General features: G+C 46.6%; 1 protein-coding gene across 1 annotated transcript in view; it reads left to right on the forward strand.

Moving 5' to 3' along the window:
- The window catches only part of HS3ST1 (heparan sulfate-glucosamine 3-sulfotransferase 1), a 28,957-nt gene extending 9,880 nt beyond the window's left edge, over nucleotides 1-19,077 (forward strand). Inside the window, exon 2 of the mRNA XM_045998014.1 lies at nucleotides 17,257-19,077. Within this exon, the coding sequence (XP_045853970.1) occupies nucleotides 17,354-18,301 (948 nt within the window). The 5' untranslated portion in view covers nucleotides 17,257-17,353 and the 3' untranslated portion in view covers nucleotides 18,302-19,077. The remainder of the gene's footprint in view (nucleotides 1-17,256) is intronic.
- Nucleotides 19,078-21,566: the final 2,489 nt, after the last annotated feature.

A 21,566-nucleotide genomic window follows, 5' to 3' on the forward strand; every position in this document is an offset into this window, starting at 1 on the left:
CTTCAGGAGCCTCTGCCTAAATCCTCATGCTGTCATTTAAGTAAATGCCATACCCCCTCCCTTCCCCAGAGTTTCTCAGGACCTCAAGTGAATGTCGGTGGCCTTGAGGGAAGGACACAAAGTTTTCATGGGGATGCTGGGAAGAACAGGGAGCGGGATATAAAAAGTGAAGCTCTAGTTTCTCTCCCGTCTGTGACAGCAAAAAATCACAGATAAAGACTGAAGATAAGGGAACCCAGTGCCATCTTGTGGAGGGACTGGCCACGGTACCTCTCATGGTCCTCCTCTGACTACAAGGGGCTTAGGTACTCTAGTTTGGTTTTAAATTCCATTCATTGAGCATCAGCTGTTATTAAAGAGGGTTTCGGGGGCATCTCTTCTGTCCTGTTTCTCCCTGTGAAGTCATTATGCGCTTCAGGTCTCCAAACCCCTTCTATACACAACATAGGAACCGATTCTTTCTGTGGGTTGGGCCCATCCTCTTCAGTCTCTCTCCAGAGGAGAGCATCCTCTGGAGTTCATGGTGACTCCGGGCACAGGAGGAAACCCCTGCTCCAGAAGGGAGTATATCATTTGACTTCGGGAAAATGATTTTGATTTTCTAAACTTATTTGCCTTACACGTTCACTGGATGTATATCCTCACGGACCTTTGTGGTGAGAATCACATTACATAATACCTGTAAAACACCTGTTTGAGAGCCTGATATGGACTAAGCCTCCATAGCACAGTTCTCGGTAGCACCCCTTAGCTGTTTGTGCTGGTCAGGCTGATTACATTTGAAAAGCAGGAACGTCCTTAAGGATCTAGCCAGGTTACACCCTCCAGTCTGCCTCTTCCTTCTGGCTGATTCTGTTTCCGCGGTAAGGGGGTCATGCTGTCCCCGGGTGCCTGTCTCATCATACTGCTCTAATTTAGGTAGAGAACAAGGTGGGGGGACTCTCTTCTTTAAATCAGGGAAGGAAATCATTCTCAAAAAGCCTGTGCAAGATTCCTCTGTAGGGGGACACCCAGCTAGCTCATTTTGTTAATCATCTGCCTTCGCTCAGGTCACAATCTCAGGGTCCTGGGATCAAGGCCTGCGTTGGGCTCCCCACTCAATGGTGAATCTGCGTCTCACTCTCCCTCAGACTCTTCCCCTGCTTGCTCACTCTCTGTCTCTCTCAAGTAAATAAATAAAGTCTTAAAAAAAAAATTCGCTTGTAGGTCCCGTTAGCTAAAAACTAGGGTCACATGCCTATAGGTTAGAATTACAGAAGAGGAAACAGAGGCATACAGATACCTGATACAGTGGTAGTTAGCAGTTGATCGAATATGGTTACCCCAGCTGGTCTCTCTTGCCTTTGAGCAACTATTATACTCATGTTTGTACCTTGCAGTTGGCAATTGATCCTGCTCCGTTTCATAATGTCTCTTTTATTGCTGTCTTCAGCTGAAATACAGATCTTGTGTTCTTCTGCTTTCACTTTATTTTCCTTCCCAGCCCCGTAACTTTTACCATCCTTTGCAATCTGCAGTATTTCTCTGTGTTTATCCTTCCCGTGACCCAAGCGAATTTTGCAAAACCTAATCAGGTCCCTATCCAGCCCCCTGCCCACACTAGGCTCTAGTATTTCAGTGCAGGACCCTTAAACACAAGGAGAGATGTGGGGCCAGCCATGTGGCTTCGTGGAAACATCCCCTTGGGCAAGGTCATAATCTCTCTAAACTTCACATATCTTCCTGACTTTTAATTATGCATTTTATACACTCATCCTTTTAATGCTTAATCTGTTTCAGTAGATTACATTGTAGGAGGCTGGAGATGTTGTTTAGAGCCCCCAAACCGGCATCAACCCCGAATCAATGCCTGGCCTCCAAGAAGTAATTAAGGCCCCCGATACCTCTGTTTCAGAGTGTGGGGATGAAATGTGGTGATTTGTACAGAGTGTTTAATGTGCATAGTGGGTGACCAAGGGTGAGTTTTCCTTTTGCCATTTTTTTTTTTTAATAAAAGTAATGAAAATTCACATGCTGCAGCATGGCACTCAGGTTCCCATCTTCCAAGCCTCACCCCTGCTGCTATCTGTTTGATGCAACACCTCACATTCAGACCACAGCACCACCAGCCAGTGTTCCCCCAGATAAGCCAGGAATGTGGACTTTTCCCGCCCTGAGCAGGAGGCGTTGTTGCCTTCTGCCTTCCTCCCCAGATTCAGACTCTCATTCTTTCAGGCTTGTCTTGGATGCTCTCCCGACCCAGGGCCCCCACTGCCTGATGAATAGCTTGTGTTTGTGGTTGCCCCGTGGACAGATGGGAGGGTTGCACTTTTCCCGTCTGGAGGTCAGTGTGGCCGTGTGACTTGCTGTGCACAGGGAGAGTGAGGCCAAGTGATGAGTGTCGCATCTGGCTCCGTTTCCTCTTCCCTCTGGCTTGGTGACCGGCACTGTTTGAGACAGCAGGTGCTCTATCTTTCTAGGTCTCTGAGAGACTACCATGAGCAGAGGCCTGCCACCAGCCCCTGTGGGGCAGGCAGCCAAGGGAGGAGGCACTGCTTGGGGAGGGGGTGTTTATCTCCCTTAGCCTGACGTGGCCCAAGTAAGGCCCCGTCTTTTCAGTTGTCCCAGAGTGTGCCTTCCTGCACAGGTGACATTGGTGTAATGGCGTGCCAGGTCAGGAAATGGCTTCCCCGAGGATGGCTTCTGGAGCAGAGAAAATATCCACTGTCCTCTGTAGAATGCTCACCACGGCTGTGTGCCCCATAGCCTCCCCTAGCCCCTAGCCTCCCCGAACCCCCCCCCCTCCCATCCCAGGGACATCTTTACACCTTCAGTCTTGAAGGTCGGGCCTGCCCTACTGGCTTGTGATCCCCGGCTACCTTTCCTTCGCCTGCCCAGATTCCAGCAGAAGCAGCAGAAGGGCTGTGGGTTGGCACACAGGCCGCAGGCCCCGCAGATTTCAGCTAGCCCGTGTGTTCACAAGTGCCTTCACCTGCTGCCTTTTCTCACTTGAATCATGCTTTATGGCCCTCTGCTAAAGATGGCACAAAGGCTAATTATCTCATAATAGTTGTCCTTTAAAAACATTACACGAAGAGCCACTTTGTGCTTTGAATTCTGGCTTAGCATCGGCATCTCTCTGTATAGTTATCCGCATGGCAGAATTTTCTGATTTCACCGAAGAACTCTTTTTTATCTGATTTGCCAGTTGGGGGAATGCTGCAGTTCTTTCTTAGGACAACTATTTAAGCAGCCCAGTTGTTCTAAAACCTAAATCATTGCTGTTAGTGCCCTTCCGTTCTTCTCTCCAAGCTAATGTCATCCGACTGCTGTTGGTTGAGCAAATACTATTGAGTGCCTATGCATTAAGGACCAACCTGTCCTGTGTCGGGTGGGCTAGAATTTTTGTTTGCTTGTTTGTTTTTGCTGTGATTTTTAATTCTTATAGCCACTCAAGGTGGTAGGAAAACCATTCCCTTTCTTTGGTTGGGGAAACTGAGGCCCAGAGAGGAAAGTAACTTTTCCACGGGAAAATGACTAAGGCAGGGGCTAAATCCCAGTAGATCTGAACTCCCTAGCCTTGATCTTCCCTCACCATTCATTCATTTCCCTCTGTCCCTGTTCCTATGCTTTATACTGGACTTCGATTAAAAGCACTGAACTTGGTTTTTACCTCACCTCAGAATGCTTCTCAGGGGTCTCTCCCATGAAGCATGTCCCAAACTACCCTCTTCTTGGCTGATTTTTAAGTTGCTAAAATAGCGTCTATCGCATAGCTGTCCATGTCTCAGGGGGTTGGAAGTATTTGTCTCCTTGCATTTCCCCCTACACAGTGGGTCCCCGTGGGGGGTTAGAAGGGACCTGTCTTCTTCCTGTGTCCCTGGACAATGCCAGGGAGAGGGCTAGCACACAGGGGGCCTGATATCTGTGTCCTGAGCGGGTGACCTATACTCCTGGGTAGCATCTGAGGGAAGAAGGAGGTTAGCAGCGGTGAAAGGAAATCCTCTTGGAATCCAGTTTGATGACTCACATTATTCAATGTCTTTTTCTCTAGGACTCTAAGCATTTGAAGACAAATTACAGAAAGCCAAAACCAGAAATCTCAGCATGATTTTCAAAGCCTTATTTAGCGGGAACCATTGTTTCTTGTCAAATGTACTCCTTTTCCGTGGCATGTCAGACACTAGTAAGCCTGCTGGTTTAGGTTTGGTACCAGCGTGGAGTAAAGAAGACCTGCTGTGTGTTCAGACCAGTGGGTGTGGGAGGTGATGGTGGTTCTCAAAGTCAAAGGATAGTGTGGCTTCAGTCGGTTTTGTTCTTTTGACACATCTGGAAACTCATGGCCATAGAAGCATCTCATGGGCTGACAGATTGCAGGGCCTCGAGGAGTGTTTTGGCTTCATTAATGCAGTTAATGGCCTTGAAGGGGTGTTAGAGTAGCAGGGAGCCTCAAAAACGTTCATCATTGGAGCTCTCACACAGGTGCCCAAACACACGTATACAAACATGAACAAAGAAGCACTTGCAGACACTCATACAGATTTGGGGCAATGGATCCCTTTTGGGAGGAATTGCCTGGGGCACCACAGGAGTGAACCCTGTTTGGGTCCCTGCAAATCCAGCTGACGTAGCTCCATGCACTCCTCCCCCACCAGCGTCTTTGCTTTTTCCTTTTGGTTCACCGAGAGTTGGAAAAATACAGACATTGGGACATGGTCATGCATTCCCACATCATTTTTCATTGATCTTGAAGCACAAACATGAACTACTTCTAAATGTAGTTCTGTTACAGTTCTTATGACCCATGAATGTGGCCACATGATTGCATGTATGAGGCATGTATGTGTGTTATTCTGTTGCCCATGTGTCTTTCTGCCCTGCTAACAAGCATCCTGGAAGCTCCCTTCCAGCCCTAAGTCCAGTGCCTCCTCCACACTCTTGGTGCCTCCTGCCCCTCGATTTCTGCCCTACCCCTACACTCTGACATGTATCTGAGGTGTCTGAAGGAAGGGGCAGATGTCAGCTTTGTCTGCAATTCCAGTGCCCAGTACACAGCAAGTCTGTTTAGGTCTTGACTCTGAATTCTGGGTACTCTGGGCAGACTGATGCTTCGGTTTTCTCACATCCCACTATTCTTCGAAGGTTACTTCTTCGTTTATTTAGAGAGAGGCTGTTTGTTATATGTGTTAAGAACCAAGTAACCAGACCCCTGTGGCAGCTCTCGCCCCTCCTCCGCTGTCCTAAGCAATTGTGTTCACCCCCAAACTTCCAAAGCTCACTTCAGTAAGCAAAAGCCCTAGAGTAAACTGCCTCCATCTGGCCTGGAAAGTCATTAAGCTGACCTTTGGGGGTGGGTTAAGGGAAACCTTAGCTCACTACATGCGACCCCTCTGTGCCCACCCCAGACTAAAGGGCTTCTTTTCATTGTATATTTTATCGTCCCCAAGAAACTTTTCATATAATACTCATTTCCTCATCTTGTTTTGTTCCAGTGATGGCTAAGCATTCCTTATAGATTGTCCCCAAATCTAGCTGATCCACCTTTTAGTCAGACCTTAGGTTCAATTAATATTCATTGAAGGGACACTGAATATGATCTGAGGAGCAACGGCAGCAGGTGCCGTTAGGGAGATCTGACCCACGGGAACAGTCTCTTCCTGCTGGAAGCTCTCTTATTCCCCATTATCCAAAAGACCTCAGCAGTGTAGAAACTTAATATATGTTACCACCTGTAGCCTAACTAACACATGGCACAAAGATGGCACAAGTGACAAAATTATATGGTTTGCTTTCCATAGTAATCCTTTTGTTTGGAATTTTGTATGATAGTATCTCTCCATGACAAACAATTGTGTTTGTCGATTTCTCTAAAGCCTCCCCAGTTCAGATAGATACATGAGGGCAGAGGATCGTTGGATTTATGACCCTATTGTTCCCAGTTGAGGTTGCATCCTCACCAAGGTTACACAAAAGTCAGAGCAGAACGTGGGGCTAGACCTCAGCTCCCAAAGCCCCAGCTCAGCATCCTGTTCACATGCGTGTATCATTGGCCCTTTTGAGCAAAGAAGACTTTATGGAGATGCATTTTAGGTGCCAGGAATGGTTTCTGTTAGTGGTATTGACTACCTGAGTGGGACCTTTCTCAGCTAGAATAATGGAGATGGAGGCTGGAGATCAGTGATAATAATGGCATTTGGTAGGGGTTTTCTTTTTAGCACATCATGAGCTTAATTTTCTTGAATCCCCATGACAATCTACAAAGTCGTTGCTGTTACCAACCTTATACTTCAGGGGACCAAACAAGGCCCACAGGGTCACATAACTTGCTCTCGGTCACCCAAGGGGAGTAAGAAATGAGCTAGAATTCAAACCCACCCTCTTAACCACCAGCCTCCCCGATCTGAGCTCTTGTAATTCATCGTGATGATTCCTGAACGTCTTCGCCTAATGCCAGGTTGTTTTATATGCTTTAAGTCATAAGAAATGAATAATATTTTAAAAGCATAAGCTATAAATCATTTTGCATCAACATTCAGAAAGAATAAATGATCAGGCTTGGGATGACTTAACCCTAGTATGATATTGAATCTGAAGATACTGGAACACGATAACAAGAGATCACAGAGAAGGTTGTGTCAAGTGCAAGGTCTTGGTGTTCTTCTGGGTAGATTGCATGGCCCCTTAGGAGTGAGATAATTAGACTGGTCCTACTTGTTTAAGTAAACTCCTTGTAGAGAAAGTAAAGCGACAGAGGTCAGAGGAGATATGGACTCATTTCGTAGAGCCCAAAGCTTCAGAATAAAGGAATATTCAGCTTGATTGGTGTTTTTAAAGTTTATCGAGTGTGGGATAGAAAGAAATCATAGTCGTGTGTGTGTATGTGTGTGCAGTAGAGGAAAAAAAACATGTGTTCTCACTTTATCCCATGCCATCACGTGAACAGCAATGATTTAATTCAGGACGGAGTGAAACATGGGAGATATAAAATCAAAACCAGCCAAGGCAGCCTGCTCTAATTGTCCCCATTGTCCATTTCCCCCTCAGCTCCTCCCAGACAAGGTCAGCTTGCTCATTGATCCGCTGGTGCATATCCCGGTCCCTGTCAACGCTAAGTGCTCACTTAAATGTCTGTTTTTTAAATGATCCCATTAAACCAAGAACAGGCATATTCAAAAGGAAAGACAAAATCCTGGGCCAAACATGAATAGTACTTTCCAAGATTTTCCATTAACTCGCCCCAGCTTGGAGCATATAAGTGATGTTGCTGGGATTCAGGCTTATGTCTTGATGCCTCCTTCCATTTCCACCACTCTTTTCCCTCCCTGTCCTTCCAAATCCCTGAACCCGAAGCCTCCCAGACACCACACCTGCTGGCTGTTATAATCCTGCCTCTGCCACCATGTCCCGCAAAAGACACCTCCAAACCAGAACCAGCACAGGAGCAGATCCCGAGTCTCCTCCCAGATGGGTGCCCAGACATCGGGGTTCTTTTCCAGGGGGACCATACGGGGAGTCCCCTGCTCTTCCTCCAGCTCAGTGTCACTCCTGGGCTGTCTCATAGCTGTGCCTAGATCTGTGCTCACATTGAACATGGTGATCACTCTCCTTCCAAGTGTGTCTTCTACTTTACAGGGTGCTTTGAGGACAGTGGCTGGATTCTTTTTCTATCCCCCGTAACTCAGAACAATTTTAGACACACTGTGGGTGCCTTGTGGAAGCGATCACCTCTGGGCAGAGTCTGTACCTCAGGCATCACCAGTGTCTGCAGGCTTACCCATCAGTCTTCCCCACCCCCCAACCTTCGCCTTACTTGGCAACTAATACCTGTCTGAGACCTTCATAAAAATCAGGAGTTCTCACATAAATATCCAGTGGTGAACCTTGACAACTTCAAAGATCAGACCACCCTGGTCCTTCATCTCCACATCTGGGGATCAATAGCAGCTGCATCCTTAAGACAAATCCATACATGGCTGCTTGCTCTGCCCCCACCCTCAGCCAGCCAGCTCTGTCCCTAGATGTCACCTGTTACCCTAGAAAATACACAGTAGTCCCAAGAAAACCCCTTGTCTTTGTTTTTACCTGTGAGGGCTGTGTATTCGTCAGCCTAGGCAACTGTAATGAATAGCACAGACCACATGGCTGAATCAATAACACATTTTTTTCCCACAGTTGTGGTGGTGTCTGGGAAGTTGAAGATCAAGGAGCCCCCAGGTTCAGCTCCTGCCGAGAGCTCTATTCCTGGCTTGCAGGCTGTGTCCTCACGTGGCAGAGAGATCCCTGGTCTCTCTTCTTCTTATCACTAATCCTGTCCTGGCTCCTTCCCTTATGACCTCATCTAACCCTAATTATCTCCCAGTATCCCTACCTCCAAATACCACCCCATTGTGGATTAAGGCTTTATCATCCGAGTTTTGAAGGAACACCGATATTCAGTCCATAGAAGCAGGGTCAAGAAATGAGATAAACCCTCCCTCCACTTTGCTTGTCTAGGGGAAGAATTTCCTTAGGTTTGCTCACATTTACTTCCAGCAGCAAATTATCCTAATGTTCTCTACCCTCACATGAGAGAAACACATTTCCATGTGTCTCGCGTCCAGTGGGTTAGGAATCAGGTGACCTGGATTTCCAATTCACTTTAGCCCCTGTGTGCTTGACCTTGGGGTTCCCATGCTCCTGCTATCTCACACCCTCCTCCTGCAGGGATAAGGACCGGAAAAGATGATGACACATGGCCCTTGAGCTTCTGACAGCCTGTGTTCTTTGTTGGCTACTTCTGGGGAAATGGCAAGGGATTCGTGGCTGCCAACCACCTGCGGGGTAATGATGACTGTCTGCCCAGCCGTGGAAGTGCCCACAGTCACGTGGCCCCTGAGAGGAGGTTGGATCACACCCGAAGCAGGGACCGAAGCTGCACACCCCCAGGTACCCCAAGGCGGCGGGTCTCTGGTCTTCTTTCGGCTAGCACAGTCTGCTTTCCAGCTAGCACAGTCTGCTTTCCAGCCAGCTGCACTGAGTAATAAGAGAGGCCCGTCCGCCTTCCTGTCACAGAGCTCCGCTGTGCCCAGTGTGTCTGCTTCTAATGAAGGATTTATTTAGGTCACCGCTGCCTTCTGTGCACACCATGCAGATTAAACATGTCAAGGAGCTCCTCCTCCTCCTCTTCCTCTCTCACTGGGGTCTTGCTGGGGCCGCACACCTGGCTACTGCTCATTCGTGCAGGGGCCATTTATGGGGGATCCACCGTGTGACCCTCCATAGAGAGCCTGCATCCTTTCTCCAAGTCACTGTCCTTTCTTCCTCGAGCCTGTCTGGCTGAGTCACTGCAGTACTCTGGATCATGAACAAATGTGTTTGACTAATTATCATCCCCAGATCCCATTTATACCACACAGCCTGCTTTTTTTTTTCTTTCCTTTTTTTTTTTTTTTTTTTCCTTCTAGAGACAAAAATAGCTACCAGGATTTGAGGGCTTACCATGGGCCAGGCAATATGGCAATATCCTCAGCTTCCACACAGACCGTTTTAGTTAATCCTTGCAATTAGTATATAGAGCCACTGCGCTCTGTCTCAGGCTCCAAGTTTCAATGCCATCGTGTGGATGTGAAATTATAGAGCTGAGATTTGAGCCAGTGTTTTTGGCTCTAAATCCTCTGTTCATTCCAGTAGGTCCCCTCCACCCCCTTCTGCAGCTAATTCCACCTCTGTGGCCAGGCCGATCCCTCTCTATTTTGTCTACCACAATGGTTACCAACCCTGGAACTAAAAACAAACTGCCATGACAATAGGAAGAAACAAAAACCAAAGAACACTGGCCTCCCTCGGCCACAGGCCAAGGCGATCAGAATCTGTACCCAAATGCGCCCAGGGATTTGGAACCCACAGGGTCCTTGCCCTTCTAAGGGCTGAGGGTGGGCAGGCCAGTTCTCCAGGGAGCTTGTTAGAAACACAGACGCTTGGGCCTCTCTCCAGACCTCCTGGATTAGAATCTTCATTTTGAACTAGATCTCCCGGGGACTGGTCTGGAAAGCACTGTGCTAGGCGATGGCAATGCGGCATCCAGATCTCCTAGGAAGGACGCTGACCTCACCTGCCACCTGCAGCTCCTCATCCAGATCCTTCGGCCCTAATCTCTCATCTCATCTGGAGAAGAATGTTGTGTGGGTTGGCTTCAGACGTCCTATGGGACAGGTTACATTTATAATCCTCATGGGATCATGGAGTTCTCAGAGCCTCAGAAATCTTCTGGCCCGAAGTCCCTGCCACGCCATGCTGCCCTCCCTGGCTTGCCCAGGTACCTCCTTCCTTCAGTCTTATGGAGTTCTCTCCATTACCCAGGTAGACTTTTGTAAATATGGAAACGCCCCTCACTGGTGTGGAATGCTAGGCAGTACAGAAAGGCTAGAGAAGTCAGTGTTCGAAAAGTCCTCTTCTTTCTCAAGGGGAAAATGGGGCCAATTACACTTCCTTTCCCCAGACAGTAAATGTGACCCCAGGAAACTTATTTACATGATGTGGGCTGACCTTGGGCCTCTTCTGCCCTGCACCCTTTCCAGCCCATGTGAGGTAGGCCTCACAGCAATTACCATAAGTCAATCCAAACAAAAGCGGGTGTCAACATTTGTTGAAGAGTGTCATGTGAAGGCAATTTCAAGAAAATAAATATTTATGGAAGTCTTGAGATATCACTGTCCTTTCATAGACTGACAGGCACAAGCTGAATCTGTTTCCTTTTTCTTGGTTTCCAAGATGACCTGCCAAGGATGGAAATTTGACACCACTGCAATGTTCCCTTAAGTAGTTGCTTAAAGGTGAAAGTGAGGATATTTTTGACTCCTGGAGATGAACAACAACAACAACAGAAGAAACCATACACTGTTGATTGCTCAGAAATTCGGTTGGATATGGAAATGGCAGTTCTGTTGTGCTTACTGAGGTTTCAGCACATTCCAGAAAATTAAATCACTCAGCACCCTTGCATGTTTGTTTTTGTCTGGCATTATAATAGCTCTCATCTTTCTCCTCTTCTCATCTTCCTGGGTAGGCTCTGTCCTCTGCCTGGAGTACACTCCCCACTGCCCACAGGAAGGCATCGCCATTCAAAGGAAAAGAAGCACAGGGGCTTTAGAGACGGCCCATGGGATGCTCCTTCTCTCATTTCTTAGGTCTGTGACCTTGAGAAGGTCATTGGACATGATACCATATTTACATATCTGCCATGGGAAGAAAGGCAGGCCATTCCCATTTGTTGAATGTCTGCTTTTGGCAAGTCCTATGCTATATATTTGGCAAGGGTAGTATTACTTAATGTTGATGGCATCCATGTGAAAGTAGGTTTTGCCCATTTTGCAGAATGACATGTTGAGTCCAGACAAGGAAGATACTTATCTGAGTTCAGAGAACTAGGAGATACTAGCCTGCATCGGCCCAATTGCAAAAGCGCCTTAGCTTTTCCACTACTACAGGTTACCTTTTCATTGCTTCAAAAAAGGAAGATAAAATGAGAATAACCAGCACTTAGTTTTGTTGTGGGTATTAGAAGAGATCATTTATGCACTCGTGTTCACCACCTGGGTGCATTGGGTGCCCAGTTGGTAATCTCCTTTCCACCTCTTTGGTTAAATCCCTTAAATGACTTGTGGCTGAGTGTTCTGAGCATCCCTGTTATCCTAGAGGATCTTCCGGCTGTGCCGGCTGTGCCACTAGTTTTTGTTGAGGGGCTGGAAGGGTGTCCTGCAGACAGAGGGATTATAGCCAGTGCTATTTCCGGTGCATTAAATTTACCGCTCGTGGAATATTCGAGTTATTTCACTTTATGCATGAATATGTTGCAGTGGTGGGACTGAGGGAATATATTGTAGTTAATTACACTTGAAGTCTAGGTCATGATGTGAATTATGTAATAAGAAGACTTAAGGAGAAAATTAAAATATTTTGAGGGCTTATTTCATGGTTTCCCCTCCTTTTTTTTTTAAGATTTTTTTTTTTTTATTTATTTGACAGAGATCACAAGTAGGCAGAGAGGCAGGCAGAGAGAGAGAGAAAGGGAAGCAGGCTCCCCGCTGAGCAGAGAGCCCGATGCGGGGCTCGATCCCAGGACCCTGAGATCATGACCTGAGCCGAAGGCAGAGGCTTTAACCCACTGAGCCACCCAGGCGCCCTGGTTTCCCCTCCTTTTTAAATTAAAATATTTTCTAGACTCTCAGGTGATCTTGTCCAGTCACCACTAGAAATCTTGACATCTGGTTTCTGCCTGATTTTCTCGAGATGAAGAACTCACTACCGTTTGATACAGTCTTTTTCGTAGACAAACTGTTGAGGATGTCTTTCTATTGAATTAAAAGACTTCCTTGGTACCTTGGGCCATTTGCTTAACCTTCTGCTACATTCGACATGTTCATTCAGCAAGTAGGATCTCTAGCCCCTACTGTGCATAGAAATCATGCCAGGCCCTGGGGGATGCAGCAGAGAGAGAGTCAAGACACTGTTGGGAAGCTCTGAAATTGGCGTTGTCGGGCGGAGGGGCAGACCACAAACAAGCATATATAGTTTTGGATAGTACATGAGGAATATATAATAGGATGATGGGAAAGCATGTGGTTAAAAGAGAGTGCGTTGGCCCATGATGTAGGGAACACCAGTGTTTGAAATAAAATCTGAATGACAGGAAAGAGCCAGCCCCAAAAAGCCTCAGACCCAGCATCCTGGAAAGAGGGAGCAGGAAAGGTCAGGGCCCAGAACTGGCATGAGCTCAGGATGTTCCAAGAAACAGAAAGGTCAGCGAGGTGGGAGCTTGGCTTGAAGGAGCAGATTGAGGCCAGAGGGACAGGCAGTTCTCATCCTGGGGGATCCCTGGGTCTGGAAAGGAATTTGAATTTAATTTCAGGTGCAAGGGAACCTCCATCTAAAAAATGCTGTGCATGTTTCTGGGTCACCCAGGCCTGGCATGCAGTCAACACCTTCAGTGGGCCCAAGGAAGCCTGGCGTCGCTGATGGGGAAGTCTCTTGCCTTTTGAGTTTTTGCAACTCAGGGCTTGGTTTAGCACTGCAGGATCAAGAAAACAGCATCTTTGATAAAGGGAAGTGAACTGGGAGGGAGCTAGATCTCTCTTTGGGAACTCTTAACCCATCTACAAACGAAAGGGGAGGGTTTGTTTTGCTTATCCTTCCGAGAAATCCTGTCCCTCCTTGAAAGACTGTTACCAGGTATGAATGTCCAGCAGGACCAGAGAAGTTCCCATCAGTCCGAGGAACTACTTGTACCCTAAGTCCAGGCATTGTCAAGGGGCAAAGTGGCAGTGTCATCCCTGGCTTTGCCTGCTCAGACTGAATTTGGAGACTAGTTCAGCCTCTACTTTTCTGGACAAACTGTTGAATTTCCCTGAGCCTCACTTTCCTGTAGTGAGATCAGTTCTCTTGAGGGCTTGCAGTGAGCATCCGAGGGGCCCCATATGCAAGGTTGCCAGCCTGGCACCTGCTCAGTTACACGAGGTGCAGATGGGAGCTGCCACCACTGCTTCTGGTGGGGCAGGTGGCCGGGGTTCCAGGTGCTGTTGATCCTCCTCGCCCAACCCATGCCAGCTCAGGGTTCCAAGCTTCCAGAAGGTTCCAGTTGGGGTCCTGACTCACAGGTTCACCTGAGCTTGAGGGTCATCTCTTTTTTTTTTTTTTTTTTTTTTTTTTTTTTTAAAGATTTTTATTTATTTATTTGACAGAGAGAGAGGTCACAAGTAGGCAGAGAGGCAGGCAGAGAGAGAGGAGGAAGCAGGCTCCCTGCGGAGCAGAGAGCCCGATGCGGGGCTCGATCCCAGGACCCTGAGATCATGACCTGAGCCGAAGGCAGCGGCTTAATCCACTGAGCCACCCAGGCGCCCCTTTTTTTTTTTTTTTTTTTTTTTTTTTAATTTTTATTTTTTTTATTTATTTTTTTATTTTTTCAGCATAACAGTATTCATTGTTTTGGTCATCTCTTTTTTGAGAGTCTTACTAAAAGGCCCAGAAATTCTGGCTGTGCCACTGAGGTCAAATTAGCCAACTACCACAGGAGGAAGTTGCCTCACGGTGGCCACTCTGTGTGTGTGATATGCATTTTATATATATATATTTAGATGTCTGTATATGTGTGTATATGTACAAATGCATGTCTTATGTGTATATGTATAAAACTTAAGTTCTGTACATATACATGCTATTCATATGTATATATACAAATATTTATATATATATACACAAATATTTATACATATATAGCTCATAGATATCCCTACTTCTCTCTATATGTATAGTATGTGTATATGAGACTTTAGCTTAGTGGGGGTTTTTTTTCCTATATACCTCAAATACTTTTGAAATGTAGAAGGCTTTAGACATTTAATACATTTTTAGGAAGTACTAAGGTAGAAATGAGGAAACTTTAAATTATTAGTGGCCCCTTTTTTGTTTGTTTCAGTAAAAAGTATATATATGTATATATATATATATATAAATATATAGTTTCTTCTCTGCCGCCTGTTGGTAATTCCTCTTTATAAAAAAAAAAAAAGAGAGAGAGAGAAAGAAAAGAAAAGAAAAAGAAACTCGGATGTGCACTATACTAATCAGGATGCCTCATAATAGAGTAGAAAAAGTGTGAATAGTTAGACCAGATGAATTTCAGATCTGGCCTCCGGTTCTTTCCCTTAGGTGTTGAAAGACTGGGATCTGTGGCTGCTTTCTGAGTCTGAATATGAAGCTGAGAGATGGGGTCAGCAACACTCATCGCTGAGAGTAGAGTGATCTAGGGATGCATGGGGGACTCAGACAGTTAAGCACATGACTCTTAATTCAGCTCAAGTCATGATCTCAGGGTCATGAGATCTAGGCCCATGTCTAGTGTGGAGCCCACTTAGCATTCTCTCTCTCCCTTTCCCTCTGCCCCCCTCACCTCAGTCTCTCTCTCCCCACTGTTTAAAAAAAAAAAGAATAGAACGATCTAGTATGGAGTGGTTACTCCATCCTCCACGTCACCCGGCTCACCCCCACGATGTGCACACGTGTTCAAGAACATACACACAGGCGCAGACATACACAGGCGTGCATAAGCACATGCATGCATACCCCAAACGTGTAAAAGGCAAGCACAGTGGATCCATTTTTTCAATACATACGGGTCAGACCCACACTGGGAAGGAAATGAAATTTGACTGAATCACGTCAAAGCATTCGATCGAGTAAGGAAAAGTTCCATTAAATTGAGCTCACTCAATCAGTAGAAAACTTTGGACCGCATCTCGATCAGTCATACCTCCTTAAACGTTTTCTTCTCTTTTTCCTTTTTTTTTTCCCCTAAATAGTTATGTCAGCTGATCTTGTAAGTCCCTTCTCCAGTTCTGTGATTCTCTAAAAATGTCCAGTTTTTAATTGCTTTTCTCAGTTAAGACATTTTAATATGCATTTTTCAAAGCAACTAATATAGTTGCTATCTGATGTAGGTAGTGCAATTGGTTTGATTATAAAAAATGGAAGACCATAAAAATTCCTCGTTTATACATTCTAGACAAATTTTAAACTAATAAAGTGAATTTTAAACCTGGCATATAGAAGACGATGGGTTCTCTTGATGGAGAACATTTTTACTGACTCTCTAAAGCCCATGGTCCCCAAGGAAGGCCTGTCACTCACCCTTTCCTGTGTTTGGACAGAGATGACTTACAAGAACTTTCAATGCTCTCTTCCTGGGAGACAGTCAAACATGTCCTGATTATGGTAGTTTATCAGTTCCCTGAAACATGGACGTGGCTCCTCTGTCCTTGGGAACCCCACTGCCATCTGGCCCAGCAGTGGCTGTGTCCTTGTGGGACTCCAATGCCTAAGTGATATGAAGTTCAGATATAGAGCTGAACTTTATAAAGAGGAGAAGGTATAAAGGAGGCAGTTTGTGGAAAGAGCCCTGCATCCAGAGTTCTGAATTTGGGCTCTGAATTTTGAAGTGGATTAAATTCTCATGTCCTTGGGCAAGACTCCTATCTATACCTGTCCGCTTGCTACCTTGCTTTATTTGGTCACGGTGCCAGTGGACTGAGCAGACTGCAAAACCACTTCATGAGCGGTATGGCTTTGCACACGGGAAGGAGTTTTGTTCATTCTAGCCACCTCCCCTGTTTGTCCCTCTAGGCTGACTTCAAACACTTTCTCCATCATCCCAATTTGTTCCAGGTGAAATGAGTGAACGTGTGTCCTCATATTACCCTGCCTAAACTATAATCAGAACGTATATAGAGCTGATGATTGCAGTCAGGTGATATCAATTAACCTTGGCCACATTTATTCTGCAATACCAGCTATCCCAAAATTCAAAGCCACAGTGGTGCATTCTCACTCATGAGCCAGTATGGCTGTGTTGGACACAATGGACTTGCATGGTGCTCTGCTGTACATGTCTCTCACCTTCCTCCGGAGCCCAGGGCTGGGCAGGGCCCATTCTGCTCACAGTCATGACAGAAGCGCAAGAGGGCAAGTGCAAACACACAGGCTCAAGGCTGAGGCTAGGGACTGCCATCTTGTCATTTCCACTCACAGGCCATTGGCCAAACCCGAATAAAATTGCTGGGGAGCACACTAACCCCACCGTGAGACCACAGCAAGAATTGGATGCAGGGAGGAATAAAGAACAGGGGTTAAGCATTCAGTGTTTCATAAGGGTTCACCTGCCCTTTTAGATCAGGAGCCCCTGGTGGGCGGTGAGGGACATGAACAAAGTCTGCTTCTATATCCCCAGCCCCTCTGCCTGGGGCTGGCAGGTAAATATTTCAGTGATGTTTGCTGAGGTCCAGAAGAACTTTCCCACCCTTCGCTTAACAGCTGAGGTTGGCAGACTGACCACAGGGCCAAATCTGTCCCTGTTTTTGTGCATAGAGAGCTGAACATATAAGTTGTTGAAAAAAAAAAAAAAAAGAAAGAAAATCGTATTTAACGATGCATGAAAATTTTATGACATTCAGATTTCAGTATCCAGTAAGTAAAGTTTTATTTGAATGCAGTTGCACCCATTCCTCTGTGTACTCTCTGTGGCCACTTGAGCAAACAGCACACTTGGGAGTTGCCATAGGGACTGTGTCCCAAAAGCCAAGAACATTTCCTTGTATGGGAAAATGTTTACCACCCCCTGCGCCATAGGATAAAGAAATAGAGAGAGCCCCAGGGAGGTGACTGCGGTGTCCAAGACTAGAGTTGCAAGCTTCCAGTAAGCCCTGTATGTATTTGGAGTTAATATCTACCCCCCCTCCCTTTGTTTCCTAGTAATTGGCGTCCTGCGACACCCATGTGTCACTGATCAGAAGGCATTCCCCACGGCAGTGCTTCATGACCCAGCGGCGCCGGGCCCAGTGAAGCCACCATGGTGACCAGCACGGCTGCACTGCTCTTGGGCGCTGTGCTGCTGGTGGCCCAGCTCCAGCTAGCGCCTTCCCGCCCCGCCACGCCCAGGGCAGAGCCGGGCCAGCTGGAGCTTGCGCGCAGAGGGACCACCCTCCAGGGCGAGGGCCAGGAAGGTGCGGCCCCCAACGGCTCGGCCCAGCAGCTGCCTCAGACCATCATCATCGGTGTGCGCAAGGGCGGTACCCGCGCACTGCTGGAGATGCTCAGCCTGCACCCCGACGTGGCAGCTGCCGAGAACGAGGTCCACTTCTTCGACTGGGAGGAGCACTACAGCCAAGGCCTAGGCTGGTACCTGGGCCAGATGCCCTTCTCGTTCCCGCACCAGCTCACAGTGGAGAAGACCCCCGCGTACTTCACGTCGCCCAAAGTGCCTGAGCGTGTCCACAGCATGAACCCGGGCATCCGGCTGCTGCTCATCCTGCGAGACCCCTCTGAGCGTGTGCTGTCGGACTACACCCAAGTGTTCTACAACCACGTGCAGAAGCGCAAGCCCTACCCGTCCATCGAGGAGTTCCTGGTGCGTGACGGTCGGCTCAACGTGGGCTACAAGGCGCTCAACCGCAGCCTCTACCACGTTCACATGCAGAAATGGCTGCGCTTCTTCCCGCTGCGCCGCATTCACATCGTCGATGGCGACCGCCTTATCAGGGACCCTTTCCCCGAGATCCAGAAGGTTGAGCGGTTCCTGAAGCTGTCTCCGCAGATCAACGCCTCGAACTTCTACTTTAACAAAACCAAGGGCTTTTACTGCCTGCGGGACGGGGGCCGGGACCGCTGCTTGCACGAGTCCAAAGGCCGGGCACACCCCCAAGTCGACCCCAGACTCCTCAATAAACTGCACGAATATTTTCACGAGCCAAATAAGAAATTCTTCGAGCTTGTGGGCAGGACATTTGACTGGCACTGATTTGCAATAAGCTAGGCTCGGAAACTTTCCTACTGTAAGTTCTGGTGTACATCTGGGGGAAGAAAAAAAAAAGAATTTTAAAAGGGCATTTAAGCGATAATTTATTTGTAAAATCCATAAATTACTTCTGTACAGTATTAGATTCACAATTGCCATATATACTAGTTATATTTTTCTACTTGGTAAATTGAGGGCATTTTGTATTGTTTTTCATGGTTGTTAACATTGTGTAATATGTCTCTATATGAAGGAACTAAAATATTTCACTTCAAAAAAAAAAAAAAGAAAGAAAGAAAAAAGAAGTCCTGGAGACCCTGTCTTTTTTGAATATAATTAACTTGCCCCCAACTCAGAATAGCTGTCTATGTTGTACTCATTGCAGAATCTATATTCCTTTGTTGCTTTAAAAAGAAATGTTTTTCATGGCTATTATGCTTCTCTCTCGCCCTCTCCTTTCTTCACTGTTCATTTTAATTTTTAATGTTTCTCTGTGGTCATCAGATTTATTTTTCACTTGCATTGTGAGATTTGTCTTCACTCAGATCCCCTATTATTCTGAAGGTGGCAGGTTCACCTACTCCTGACTTCAGCTCGTCCCTGAGTGTGGATTTTAACCCCCTATTATTAACCCTGAGTGGAAAAAGCAATATTAAGACTGGAAAAGTAGTGAATACTAGCAAGAAGCTCCCTTGTCGCACGTCTTTGCCTTGAAGAGTGCTTGCATACATTTCTGATCTCAGCAATGGGCAAAATCTACAATAAAAGGGATGAAACCATTGGCCTTCAGAATGGTCTTGGGGCTGTGTGCTTTGCCCGAGGTGGCAATGGGTCTCTGGAAACCCGTATCTCTTAGAAAAGAGAAGTTGCGAATTGTATGTGTTCCCGTCTTGTAGATTTTGTGGAAAGCTGACTCATGGTGTAGACAGACTTTTGCTTAGGTTGGGAGTCTGTTTATCTATTTCCTGAAAGATCGATATGCATTTATAGACACATACTCTGTATGCATTGAGACATAAATATGTGTGTGTTTTAAAATCAACTCTGAATGTGTAGTCCTGAAGTGGAAAGGAAATTTAAGCTCCCAGGGGTCAAAACTGTAAAGAGAAAAACACAAAGTGGAGGTAGAGCCTAAGGCAGTCCTTTCACTTGCACCTGGGGGCAGAGGCCTGATTGCAGTTTCACTTCTACTCTAACAGCTGGCTTCTTGGAGGTGGTCCTGCAAGCCCCTTGAGTCTTGGTTTTCTCAGGCATTCTCATTCAGTCAGCCTTTTACAGAATTATATTCACTGGATGGGTTTTCTTTTTAAGAAAGCAAAACATAATCATTATGTAAAACAAAACAAAAAAAAAAAAAAAAGAAAGAAATACAAAGAAGCAAAATAAACCCGTTTCCTGACAGTTTATATTTAAGGCAGAGGAGTGAAATGGACATTATATGTAAGAACTCATTGAAAATGCCCCCAAACAACCCCAGGAAGTAGGAATTATTATGGCGAGTTCAAGGAGGAAGAAATAGGCACAGAGGAGATAAGGAACTTGCCAAGGTCACACTGACTCCAAGCCAAGGCTAGGAGTCCACTTAGAGCCAAAGCATAGATTTGTGGTGTTTTGGTTTTATCCTGCCCTACACCTTCTGAACTCAAAAGGAAAGGCACAGACTCAGAGACCGTTCTTCTGACTTAACCTGACAGATTCCTTCCCTGGTGCCAAATGTCTTCCACCTCAAGAGGTGTGCCAGAGCCAAAGGAGAAGGGCAAGAAAGAGCCTGTGCTTCTCTCAGCGGTGCTATCAGGGAAGTGAGTCACCTTGGTTAGAGGCCACAGCTGCAGCCTGGCCTGATCTTGGCATGGCCCAGGCCCCACTCCTGGCACTGCAAAGGCAGCAGGAAGAATGTCTCTCACCTCTGAACATGTTAAGATTGTCATTACACAACCAACTCCCTAGAGGGTGTGGCCAAAATATTTATAGCTAGCTTCCCCCATGGACATGGCACTTTGCAGTCTGGAGAGAGCGTCCCTCCATAGCACAGGGTTGGAGGTTGGATCTTGCTTCATCACAATCATTAAGAGCTGAAGAGAGGAGAGGCCTGGAGAAGGTCCAGTCAATTGACAGGATTGCCCAGGAGTTTGGTGTGGAGACTCAAAACTGAGTCTTCTGACTTTTCCAAAGGATTTTTCTTTTTCTTTTTTTTTTTTTTTTTTTTTTTTGGTAAAATACCCACAGATGCCTGTGCCCTAAGGGGGATGCCACACTTGAAACATGCAGTGTTGGTGTCAGAGGTGGTGGGCAGGAATGGAGGAAGGAAGGACTGAGCACTGGGGACATGACCTGATGCCTGGGGCTAACACGGTTCCCCGTAGGAATGGTCCAGTGTGAAATGATAAGTTGGTGTAAATTCAGTAATTGTTGATTTGGGGTGCAGGGTCTTGATTGAGGATGTGTTCATGGGAGTCTACATGGGCAAAGGGGTCAGGGTTCTAGTGGTTCTCTATTATTCCATTTATGGCAAAAGTCCAGTCAGTCCTTAGGAAATACAAGGAGTACTTGTACTCCAGTAGCCCAGGCATTTCAATCTCATCTGAGCACTCCCAGATTCAGAGAAGGCCCTGCCGGGGACCCGGGCCTGGCTTCCCAGGGGCACAAATGCAGGGACTTGGAGCCAGATGGGCACCTGATCCCTCTCCAAACACCATATCAGTTCTATTACAGAAAGATGTCAACTAGAGGGAGTGAAGTTCCTCTTTGACCAGCCCAGGGCCAGCAGCCACCTGGGAGCCTCCAGGCGGGGCGGCCCAGAGAGGCAGTTAGGAGCAGTTGAGAGCAGAGCCTCATCCATTGCGTTCAGCATATTCACTGCACTTGATGCTTCTGCATCCGGACAGCCCCTGCCCCCTCCCTTCCTCCAGGAATCAGGTAGTGCTGAAATCCAACAGACACTATTTACTTATCAGCTCGCAGTCTAAAATGTGCTAGTTTAGCACCAATGACCATGCATCTCTGAGGACAGGGTGGCTTGCTCTTTCAATCCTGGGAGACTGCTACTTAGCTAAAGGGAGATGTAGGACAGAAGAGTCCTAATGCTCAGGGTGACTGCTATTTAAAGAGGTGGAATCTGAGACCACCACCCACGGAGAGTTCAGGTGTTCACTATAATTCTATTTTTCCTTTGAGCCCTACTATGTGCTTAGAATGGTGTTACGCCCTCAGGAGTATAAAAGAAAACACAATAGGAGTTAATAATCACTAACTCTTTTGAGTTTAAATA

This window comes from Meles meles, chromosome 2, assembly GCF_922984935.1.
Source record: "Meles meles chromosome 2, mMelMel3.1 paternal haplotype, whole genome shotgun sequence".
Classification (NCBI taxonomy): Eukaryota; Metazoa; Chordata; class Mammalia; order Carnivora; family Mustelidae; genus Meles; species Meles meles.